General features: G+C 47.2%; 1 protein-coding gene across 2 annotated transcripts in view; it reads right to left on the bottom strand.

Moving 5' to 3' along the window:
• Positions 1-12,492, bottom strand: part of PPP1R9A (protein phosphatase 1 regulatory subunit 9A) — a 265,367-nt gene that overhangs the window by 247,206 nt on the left and 5,669 nt on the right. For both annotated transcript variants that reach the window (XM_075315675.1, XM_075315676.1), the window contains exon 2: positions 9,551-11,077. In XM_075315675.1, the coding sequence (XP_075171790.1) occupies positions 9,551-10,933 (1,383 nt within the window). In that variant the 5' untranslated portion in view covers positions 10,934-11,077. The remainder of the gene's footprint in view (positions 1-9,550; positions 11,078-12,492) is intronic.

Below are 12,492 nucleotides of genomic sequence, written 5' to 3'. Positions count from 1 at the left end.
GCACTACCATGCTCGGGTGCTCGGTACTCGTAACTAGTGATGAGCGGGCACTACCATGCTCGGGTGCTCTATAATCGTAATTAGTGATGAGCGGGCACTACCATGCTCGGGTGCTCGGTACTCGTAACTAGTGATGAGCGGGCACTACCATGCTCGGGTGCTCTGTACTCGTAACTAGTGATGAGCGGGCACTACCATGCTCAGGTGCTCTGTACTCGTAACTAGTGATGAGCGGGCACTACCATGCTCAGGTGCTCTGTACTCGTAACTAGTGATGAGCGGGCACTACCATGCTCAGGTGCTCTGTACTCGTAACTAGTGATGAGCGGGCACTACCATGCTCGGGTGCTCAGTACTTGTAACTAGTGATGAGCGGGCACTACCATGCTCGGGTGCTCAGTACTGGTAACTAGTGATGAGCGGGCACTACCATGCTCAGGTGCTCTGTACTCGTAACTAGTGATGAGCGGGCACTACCATGCTCGGGTGCTCAGTACTTGTAACTAGTGATGAGCGGGCACTACCATGCTCGGGTGCTCAGTACTGGTAACTAGTGATGAGCGGGCACTACCATGCTCGGGGGCTCAGTACTTGTAACTAGTGATGAGCGGGCACTACCATGCTCGGGTGCTCAGTACTGGTAACTAGTGATGAGCGGGCACTACCATGCTCGGGGGCTCAGTACTTGTGTGTTGCTGTTCTGTGGATCAGGATAACGGGTTAAACTCTATGGACTTCTATTTTCTTTAACCTTAAAACCATGAAGCGATGACTCCCCCCCCTCCCCCAGGGCAGAGATTTTGAGGCAGAGATGATTACACTACATACATGACACTCACAACAAATGACAACCACAAGAGCCGGACCCGTGCTCTGAGGACATCAAACAATTCTCTACATTTCAACGGTTATTCGGTTTTAAAGGAGGGGGGAGGGGTCTCCCTTTTTAACTTTATATAATGACCCAATGTGCTAGAAATAAAAGAAGTACCAAATAGAAGCCTCCGGGCCCCTCACTGCTTCCCCGTGTCACTGGCCTTATCCCCGGACAGTCTCATCAGACTCAGCTCTTCCAGGGTAATCAGTGTGTGACCACTGCAGCTAATCAGTGGCTGCAGCAATTGGCTGCAGCTGTGAAGCACAAATTACAGAAAAACAGAGAAGACCGGCAGGGAAAATGGCCAGCAGAACTAGAAGAAGACTAGTTCCTATTTTTTTTCCCACCAAACTGAGGACATATTTAATGTTAAATTAGTTGTCCAGAACGGAGCACAAAGTATACAGTCACCATAATGAAAGTAGAGACTCCTGAATCATGACAGTGTGCATTGTGCACTATATGGGGCCCATTATTCTGTATGGAGGGCTATGTGGGGTCCATTATTCTGTATGGAGGGCTATGTGGGGCCCATTATTCTGTATGGAGGGCTATGTGGGGCCCATTATTCTGTATGGAGGGCTATGTGGTGTCCATTATTCTGTATGGAGGACTATGTGGGGTCCATTATTCTGTATGGAGGGCTATGTGGGGTCCATTATTCTGTATGGAGGGCTATGTGGGGTCCATTATTCTGTATGGAGGGCTATGTGGAGCACATTATTCTGTATGGAGGGCTATGTGGGGTCCATTATTCTGTATGGAGGGCTATGTGGGGCCCATTATTCTGTATGGAGGGCTATGTGGGGTCCATTATTCTGTATGGAGGGCTATGTGGGGCCCATTATTCTGTATGGAGGGCTATGTGGTGTCCATTATTCTGTATGGAGGACTATGTGGGGTCCATTATTCTGTATGGAGGGCTATGTGGGGTCCATTATTCTGTATGGAGGGCTATGTGGGGTCCATTATTCTGTATGGAGGGCTATGTGGGGCACATTATTCTGTATGGAGGGCTATGTAGCGCCCATTATTCTGTATGGAGGACTATGTGGGGCCATTATTCTGTATGGAGGGCTATGTGGGGCACATTATTCTGTATGGAGGGCTATGTGGGGGCCATTATTCTGTATGGAGAGCTATGTGGGGCCATTATTCTGTATGGAGGGCTATGTGGGGCACATTATTCTGTATGGAGGGCTATGTGGGGTACATTATTCTGTATGGAGGGCTATGTGGGGCCATTATTCTGTATGGAGGGCTATGTGGGGTACATTATTCTGTATGGAGGGCTATGTGGGGTCCATTATTCTGTATGGAGGACTATGTGGGACCCATTATTCTGTATGGAGGACTATGTGGGGCACATTATTCTGTATGGAGGACTATGTGGGGCCCATTATTCTGTATGGAGGGCTATGTGGGGTACATTATTCTGTATGGAGGGCTATGTGGGGCCCATTATTCTGTATGGAGGGCTATGTGGGGTACATTATTCTTTATGGAGGGCTATGTGGGGCACATTATTCTGTATGGAGGACTATGTGGGGTACATTATTCTGTATGGAGGGCTATGTGGGGCACATTATTCTGTATGGAGGGCTATGTGGGGTACATTATTCTGTATGGAGGGCTATGTGGGGCCCATTATTCTGTATGGAGGGCTATGTGGGGCCCATTATTCTGTATGGAGGGCTATGTGGGGCCATTATTCTGTATGGAGGGCTATGTGGGGCCATTATTCTGTATGGAGGGCTATGTGGGGCTATTATTCTGTATGGAGGGCTATGTGGGGCCCATTATTCTTTATGGAGGGCTATGTGGGGCCATTATTCTGTATGGAGGGCTATGTGGGGCCATTATTCTGTATGGAGGGCTATGTGGGGCCATTATTCTGTATGGAGGGCTATGTGGGGCCCATTATTCTGTATGGAGGGCTATGTGGGGCCATTATTCTGTATGGAGGGCTATGTGGGGTCCATTATTGTGTATGGAGGGCTATGTAGGGCCCATTATTCTGTATGGAGGGCTATGTGGGGCCCATTATTCTGTATAGAGGGCTATGTGGGGCCCATTATTCTGTATGGAGGGCTATGTGGAGTACATTATTCTGTATAGAGGGCTATGTGGGGCCCATTATTCTGTATGGAGGGCTATGTGGGGCCCATTATTCTGTATGGAGGGCTATATGGGGCTCATTATTCTGTATGGAGGGCTATGTGGGGCCCATTATTCTGTATGGAGGGCTATGTGGGGCCATTATTCTGTATGGAGGGCTATGTGGGGCCCATTATTCTGTATGGAGGGCTATGTGGGGCCCATTATTCTGTATGGAGGGCTATGTGGGGCCCATTATTCTGTATGGAGGGCTATGTGGTGTCCATTATTCTGTATGGAGGGCTATGTGGGGTCCATTATTCTGTATGGAGGGCTATGTGGGGTCCATTATTCTGTATGGAGGAATATGTGGCGCCCATTATTCTGTATGGAGGGCTATGTGGGGTCCATTATTCTGTATGGAGAGCTATGTGGCGCCCATTATTCTGTATGGAGGGCTATGTGAGGCCCATTATTCTGTATGGAGGGCTATGTGGGGTCCATTATTCTGTATGGAGGGCTATGTGGGGCCCATTATTCTGTATGGAGGGCTATGTGAGGCCCATTATTCTGTATGGAGGGCTATGTGGGGTCCATTATTCTGTATGGAGGGCTATGTGGGGCTCATTATTCTGTATGGAGGGCTATGTGGGGCTCATTATTCTGTATGGAGGGCTATGTGGGGCTCATTATTCTGTATGGAGGGCTATGTGGGGCTCATTATTCTGTATGGAGGGCTATGTGGGGCTCATTATTCTGTATGGAGGGCTATGTGGGGTCCATTATTCTGTATGGAGGGCTATGTGGGGCTCATTATTCTGTATGGAGGGCTATGTGGGTCCCATTATTCTGTATGGAGGGCTATGTGGGGCCCATTATTCTGTATGGAGGGCTATGTGGGTCCCATTATTCTGTATGGAGGGCTATGTGGGGTCCATTATTCTGTATGGAGGGCTATGTGGGGCCCATTATTCTGTATGGAGGGCTATGTGGGGCTCATTATTCTGTATGGAGGGCTATGTGGGGTCCATTATTCTGTATGGAGGACTATGTGGGGCCATTATTCTGTATGGAGGACTATGTGGGGCTCATTATTCTGTATGGAGGGCTATGTGGGGTCCATTATTCTGTATGGAGGGCTATGTGGGGTCCATTATTCTGTATGGAGGGCTATGTGGGGCTCATTATTCTGTATGGAGGGCTATGTGGGTCCCATTATTCTGTATGGAGGGCTATGTGGGGCCCATTATTCTGTATGGAGGGCTATGTGGGTCCCATTATTCTGTATGGAGGGCTATGTGGGGTCCATTATTCTGTATGGAGGGCTATGTGGGGCCCATTATTCTGTATGGAGGGCTATGTGGGGCCCATTATTCTGTATGGAGGGCTATGTGGGGCCCATTATTCTATATGGAGGGCTATGTGGGGTCCATTATTCTATATGGAGGGCTATGTGGGGTCCATTATTGTGTATGGAGGGCTATGTGGGGCCCATTATTCTGTATGGAGGGCTATGTGGGGCACATTATTCTGTATGGAGGGCTATGTGGGGCACATTATTCTGTATGGAGGACTATGTGGGGCCCATTATTCTGTATGGAGGACTATGTGGGGCCCATTATTCTGTATGGAGGGCTATGTGGGATCCATTATTGTGTATGGAGGGCTATGTGGGGCCCATTATTCTGTATGGAGGGCTATGTGGGGCTCATTATTCTGTATGGAGGGCTATGTGGGGCCCATTATTCTGTATGGAGGGCTATGTGGGGCCATTATTCTGTATGGAGGGCTATGTGGGGCCATTATTCTGTATGGAGGGCTATGTGGGGCCATTATTCTGTATGGAGGGCTATGTGGGGCCATTATTCTGTATGGAGGGCTATGTGGGGCTCATTATTCTGTATGGAGGGCTATGTGGGGCCCATTATTCTGTATGGAGGGCTATGTGGGGCCATTATTCTGTATGGAGGGCTATGTGGGGCTATTATTCTGTATGGAGGGCTATGTGGGGCTATTATTCTGTATGGAGGGCTATGTGGGGCCATTATTCTGTATGGAGGGCTATGTGGGGCCATTATTCTGTATGGAGGGCTATGTGGGGCCATTATTCTGTATGGAGGGCTATGTGGGGCCATTATTCTGTATGGAGGGCTATGTGGGGCCCATTATTCTGTATGGAGGGCTATGTGGGGCCATTATTCTGTATGGAGGGCTATGTGGGGTCCATTATTGTGTATGGAGGGCTATGTAGGGCCCATTATTCTGTATGGAGGGCTATGTGGGGCCCATTATTCTGTATAGAGGGCTATGTGGGGCCCATTATTCTGTATGGAGGGCTATGTGGAGTACATTATTCTGTATAGAGGGCTATGTGGGGCCCATTATTCTGTATGGAGGGCTATGTGGGGCCCATTATTCTGTATGGAGGGCTATATGGGGCTCATTATTCTGTATGGAGGGCTATGTGGGGCCCATTATTCTGTATGGAGGGCTATGTGGGGCCATTATTCTGTATGGAGGGCTATGTGGGGCCCATTATTCTGTATGGAGGGCTATGTGGGGCACATTATTCTGTATGGAGGGCTATGTGGGGCCATTATTCTGTATGGAGGGCTATGTGGGGCCATTATTCTGTATGGAGGGCTATGTGGGGCCATTATTCTGTATGGAGGGCTATGTGGGGCCCATTATTCTGTATGGAGGGCTATGTGGGGCCATTATTCTGTATGGAGGGCTATGTGGGGCCCATTATTCTGTATGGAGGGCTATCTGAGACCCATTATTCTATATGGAGGGCTATGTGAGGCCCATTATTCTATATGGAGGGCTATGTGGGGCCCATTATTCTGTATGGAGGGCTATCTGAGACCCATTATTCTATATGGAGGGCTATGTGGGGCCCATTATTCTGTATGGAGGGCTATGTGGGGCCATTATTCTGTATGGAGGACTATGTGGGACCCATTATTCTGTATGGAGGGCTATGTGGGGCACATTATTCTGTATGGAGGGCTATGTGGAGCCCATTCTTCTGTATGGAGGGCTATGTGAGGCCCATTATTCTGTATGGAGGACTATGTGAGGCCCATTATTCTGCATGGAGGACTATGTGGGGCCCATTATTCTGTATGGAGGGCTACGTGGGGCACATTATTCTGTATGGAGGGCTACGTGGGGCACATTATTCTGTATGGAGGGCTATGTGGGGTCCATTATTCTGTATGGAGGGCTATGTGGAGCCCATTATTCTATATGGAGGGCTTGTGGTGCCCATTATTCTGTATGGAGGATTATGTGGGCACTTTATTTTGTATGGAGGGCTATGTCGGTGCAAGTGAGCAATTTGCATACATGTAGTCAACACATGCCAACTAGACATGTTGGACTCCTCTTAATTCACTGGAAGCCGGATGAAACTAGTTGGCATGTGACTGCTTGTATGCAAATCCCATTCATGTAACCGCTCACTCACAACGGCAATATCTGCAGTCACATAGAATGACTCTCAAACGTGGACAACTTGTTAAAAGAGAGGATGTAAACCCCCTTTAAACTAAATATCACCTATGCACTGGGTAGGCAGTAATCCTGTATATACTGAGTCCTGTTCTCAGCTGAGAAGAGGATTCACTCCTGACAAAGCTCTGTAAGCGAAACAGCCAGATTGATACAGTGTAACAAACTATCAGAACGATCTAAAATGAGCTGTTCACACTGGATACAACTATATCCACTTCTCAACGTAGCGCAGGACAAGGGTTCACAACCTCCGAATGGAAACAAGGGTGTCCTCATTCACCAACATGAAACACATCTCAAAAATGGTGAAAAATTAAAATGTAAAGTATATTAGAAAGCGGGAGAGCTTTTCAAGACTACCTTTGTCTATTCACGTCGGGAAAATATCACGACCTGTGCACTATTGATGATACAATGTACAACACTATATAGCATGAATGTAGTCTACTTCCATCCTCAACTTTTATTACTGTGCAGTAAACATTTTTTGTAGTAAACGACTAAGAAAAGTCCAGAAGGCATAAAAAATGTACAATGAGATTTACCCAACGCATTTGGTGTCTATCAGGACTATGGCGGTCAGTGCATGGGTGCATGGATCTTCTGAAATTTCATTTTTCTGGGCAAAGCTCCTTATAAACCAAGTAAAAAGTTCCCCATCTCCTCTAGTTACGAGGAATCACCTTGCGTGGCGTATAACATAATAGCCGTAACTGTAGGAGCAACACTGCAGGATGACTCACGAGGAAACGCGATACGCCGGGTAAACTCTCCACAGTCTGTTTTGTCTTGGAGCTTCGGATTTGAGATAGTAAATTCCAGCTTTAAGTGAAGCTTGAAGATGCGGAGCAAAATATATAAAACAACCACTAAGAAATGTTTACAGAGCCTCTATATCTAAAAGACACAGCTACCAACATCACAAGACTCCACCATTCAGCATCAAAACCTCGTGGAGAGATCACCAGGACCTTCCAGCACTGACCCAAACATCATCCACCTTCCTTTCTCAAGATTTCAGGACAGTTTTTTCCAGAAATTGCACCCAAAAGTAAAAAAATATCCCTCTGGTAAAAAATTCTACTTGGCAGATGCTCACGGATGGCCAGATGTCTCGCTGACACTTGGTGGTGAAGCATCTGGACACTCTCAAAGTGGAAGGGTTTGATTAAATCAATCAATGATCTCTTTTGTGTGATGATCTGAAGAGCTTCTGATTGGCCCCACAAATGGTCAGATGTCTGATCCCAAAATTAGCACAAGCAAAACAATGGGGCCTTGTGTGGCAGAGATGTCACTACCTTCCAAGGACCATTTCTGGGCACCAAGACAAGGGTGAAACATCAACCCTTACACCCCCTATAGCCGCACTCCGGATGTCTGACGAGAGGAGTTAGTAGATCTACTTGCCACTATTTAAATGAATAGCAACCATTAATGGCGGAAATTTTAGGCACCTACTGGGCTATTTCCAGTCCTACTCTAAGTATATGGAAATAGGAGCATGCAACAGTAGGCTTAAAGGGGTTGTCTACTACTTGGACTACCCCATCTCAATCACCATGTAAAATAAGAGTGCTTATACTCAACCCAGTGCCGGCACTCTTCCAGCGGTGTCGGCACTCACTCTCCCGGGGCTCACGAAAAGTTGTGACGTCACTCGAGCCCTGCGCTCAACCAGCGCTGGCTTCAGATGTATCAAACATCAATAGGAAGTGAGCGGCCAGCCATAGCTCTGACTACCTCTTGATGTTTGATTCATCCGATGGCGGGGATAGAGAAGCTGGCTCTGGACATTTGTGATGTTGGCCAAGGGAGAGTAAGGGCTGGCACTACTGGAACGCCACTGGCACCTGAGGCAAGTTTGAGCTTTCTTATTTTAAAACACTCTAAGAAGGGATGTCATAGTAGTGGACAATCCCTTTAAGATAGCCAGATAAAAAATAAAGTGAATATTACAGATGAGCGAATCCATGGAAGTTGAGTTTGGGACCCGGACTTGACCTGAACCCCAAATGAAGTCACTAACTGGTCAGTTTGGATCAGCCCGTCATATGCAGATCACTTCCAGGTGAGGGTGGATAGGATTTCTCCACTTTTGGTGGGTTGCACACTACATCCGATCATGCTGTTGTTACCCCCAGTGTGCACCGTTCAAACACTGTAAGCGGCTCGCACTGAGCCGAGCACTGAGCGTACCCAAAACTGCAGTTTGGTCAACTGAGATCCCTACCAATCCCAAGAATGGGGCTCTAAAATTCCCCATTAGAAAGGAGCACTGTCTCCAGAAGTCCTGAAGAGAATGAATGGAGAGGTAGCCACTTTCTAAAGCAACATTTCCGAGCCCCGTTGTTGGGATCTATGAAGGGTTCCTGTGGTCGGACCCCACCTAAGTTATTACTTATCCATCTGAAGGGTGATATATTTTAATTTAAACATTATAATTAAAGTGTTCTTTGTACTGAACAGTCAATAAATTATTCAAGTCATCGGTCAGAGCCCTAGTGTCAGGATTCGAGGGTGGTCAAGTGGTTGGACTCTACCAATCCATAAGCCAACATCGAGGTGCTAAGTTTTCATGTTGGGAATAACTCTTTAGCTTGACATAGTGTAACATATCCTGCATTGTATGTAATACTACGAAGGAAAACAATTTATTAACGGAACCATCAAATGACCTTCTTAGAATTTCCTTACACCTAAAGGGGTTTGTTTGAGATTAGGAAAAAGGCCTTCAAAAACTATGGTGGCCCTATTATTGGGAAAAGGAAACTTTTTTACTAATTACAGACAACCCCTTTAAACACATAAGGACTTGGGTTCCTGTTCACGCTATCATTCACAGAAGAATAACACTGTGACGGAAGGCGCAATGGAACCAGTCGGATCCCATTGTAAGTCAATGCAGTCCACCTGGCACCGGGACAAAGGATCCGCAGAGCTCTATGGCATCTGTTATGAATGGAAGTGTCATCGCAGCCTTACTGAAGAAACTTTATACAAAGTCAACTAACATGTCAACAATGATCAAGAGTATATAAAAACCCTGTGACTTACTTTGATAGGCGCTTTACTAAATTTAATTTTCCTCTGGGTGGGAACTTCTTCTTCTTCTGGTAATCCCGGAACCTCGTAAAATTCCATGTCGGGCTCGTAAGACTTATTTTCATCACTATCGTCGTCATCCCCTGGTTCTGTCTCTTCCCAATCCGTATTAAACCGGGAGCGAACTCTGTAAACATTATAATCGGAGTGTTCGTAGGACTGGATGGTCGATAGACAATTTAAGTCGCCGGTCATACTCGTCCCAACGTTATTAGAAGTGGGAGGTCCATGATTCCGACTGGCTGAAAAGTTGTCATTGTTTTCCACGGGGGTCGGAGATTCTCCCGATTTAGTCCTATCAAAAGCATTCACTGAATCTTCGGACAGGTTATTGTGTTGTGTTATATGCTCGCGTTTTTTCGCTACGTGCCTTGCGTCGTTGGCACCATCCATGAGATTGTTGTTGGCCAGTATGTTGTCATTGGAGGTGCTGCAGCCCACGCTCTTTTCTCTTTTTGATTCTTTGGCGGAGACCTGGACACCTTCTTGTAATCCCGTCATGTTTCTTTCATGCGTGTTCTCCATAGATGTATCTGTGTCAGTCTCCCCTGGTGGAGACCAAGAATTTGTGTCTTTATTTTGCCCGTAACCTTCCACAGAAGAAGGTACAATGTTGAGCGGATAATGTCCCGTCACCGAATACTCTTCGTTATTTTCATTTTTCTCCATAGTATTTGGACTCGGAGAATCGCTGTTCTCGAACACGGCGCTAAGTTGGCTCACCGTAGGAGACAAGGCCTCTGTCCGGGAACTCAAGCTATCCAAAGAGTCGCTGCTCCCCCTATTTGATTTACTTCCACGTCCCTCATCAGGAAGTTCACCAGATCCTCGTCTTTCCTTCCGGGAGTTATAGCGACTACTCATTCCCGAATCTTGTGTACTGTGTTCAAACATCTTCCTGGTTTCCGTAAACTTGGAATAAGAAGGTCCATCCAGAGTGTCAAAGCGGCTGATCCTTTCTGAAACCGTAGACTTAACTTTTACATCTGTTTCTTCCTTCTTTTCTGGAATCTCTCTGGGCTTCGACCTCCTTTGAGGAGAGGATGGTGTTCCTTTGGACTTCCTTGGTGGAACGCCATTATTTTCATTGGGCTCCATGCCCATCTGCATGAACAGGTTTTTGATTCTGTTGACATTTGACCCATACCTCCGTCCCCTCGTCTGTTGCGTCTGGGGTACATCATCGTCACTTTTTTGTTTCTCTTCCCCAATGGGTTTTGGTTTGTCGAAGGTGCTTTTGAGAGCCTGAAACTCCGTCCTGTATGCATTCCTGTGGGGTGAGGCGCTCCTCAGGTTCGAGCGCTCACCCGAGGCTTCTGTCTTCATCATGTTCATTTCAGCAGAGCAGCACAATGTGCATGATGACTAAGACGCTTCAGAGATCTCCTGGCATATAGATTTTGTGGGGTTACAATGGGAATATCGCTGCTATGACATGCCTCGCCTCCAAGCAGGCTTCTCGTAAATCTCCAAGACGAGCTGTGACAGAGACAAGAAATTATATGAGAGATGCTTATCGAGGTAAATATAGCGTTCTTCTGCCTATTTAGCTAATTGTAGCATATTTGTGGTTTTACGTGAAGTGAAATAAAAACGATCTTGATAAATCACATATTACCTTGTTAAAGGAGGCTGAAGGGCACGGCTGCAGCAGAGCACTATAGCGCGACCATAAAGTATAGCACAAAGGTCAAAGTACCCGAGCACTGAGCACCGATGTACTTATATCATAATCATAAAGTCATGAGCAACTGCTCTGCAAAGTGAGATCCTGAACGTCTGTACATACGCTCTGCTGCTGACTCCAAAACCCAGCTCTTTACATCACTAAACCCGGCTCTGAAACTAAGCTCTGCTGCAACTGCAAAACTCGGCATCACAACATCTCCCAAACTCAGCTCCGCTGCATTTCCCATCCTCAGCTCCGCTGCATTTCCCATCCTCAGCTCCGCTGCATTTCCCATCCTCAGCTCCGCTGCATTTGCCATCCTCAGCTCTGCTGCATTTCCCATCCTCAGCTCCATATCCCTCAAACTCAGCTCCGCTGCATTTCTGAAAATAAGCTCTGCTGAAACTGCAAAACTCAGCTCCTCAGCTTTTCCAAAACTCAGCTCCGCTGCATGTCCCAAACATAGAACGCCTTCAACTCCCATACTCCGCTCCACTGTATTGCTCAAACTCAGCTCTGCCACAAGTCCCATCCTCAGCTCCGATGCATTTCCCATCCTCAGCTCCACCGCATTTCTGAAAATAAGCTCTGCTGCAACTGCAAAACGTAGCTCCGCAGAGTCACCCATCCTCAGCTCTGCTGCATGTCCCAAACATAGCACGCCTTCAACTCCCAATTTCAGCTCCACAGCATGTCCCATACTCAGCTCCACTGTATTGCTCAAACTCAACTCTGCCGCATATCCCAAACATAAGAGGCCTTCAACTCCCAAACTCCATCGAATTGCTCAAACTCAGCTCTGCCGCAAGTCCCATCCTCAGCTCTGGTGCATGTTCAAAACATAGAAGTGCTTCAACTCCTAAAGTCAGCTCTGCAGTATGTCCCCTACTCAGCTCCGTAGCATGTCCAATCCTCAGCTCTGCAGCATTTCCCACACTCAGCTCCGCAGCATGTCCCATCTTCAGCTCTGCAGCATGTCCCACACTCAGCTACGCAGCATGTCCCATAATCAACTCCGCAGCATGTCCCATAATCAACTCCGCATGTCCCATAATCAACTCCGCATGTCCCACAATCAACTCCGCATGTCCCATAATCAACTCCGCATGTCCCACAATCAACTCCGCATGTCCCACAATCAACTCCGCATGTCCCACAATCAACTCCGCAGCATGTACCACACTCAGCTATGCAACATATTCCACTCTCAGCTTCGCAGCATGTC

This window comes from Anomaloglossus baeobatrachus, chromosome 6, assembly GCF_048569485.1.
Source record: "Anomaloglossus baeobatrachus isolate aAnoBae1 chromosome 6, aAnoBae1.hap1, whole genome shotgun sequence".
NCBI classification, from domain to species: Eukaryota; Metazoa; Chordata; class Amphibia; order Anura; family Aromobatidae; genus Anomaloglossus; species Anomaloglossus baeobatrachus.
The sequence above is the reverse complement of the archived record's forward strand: the minus strand, read 5'-3'. Positions and strand labels throughout refer to the sequence as shown.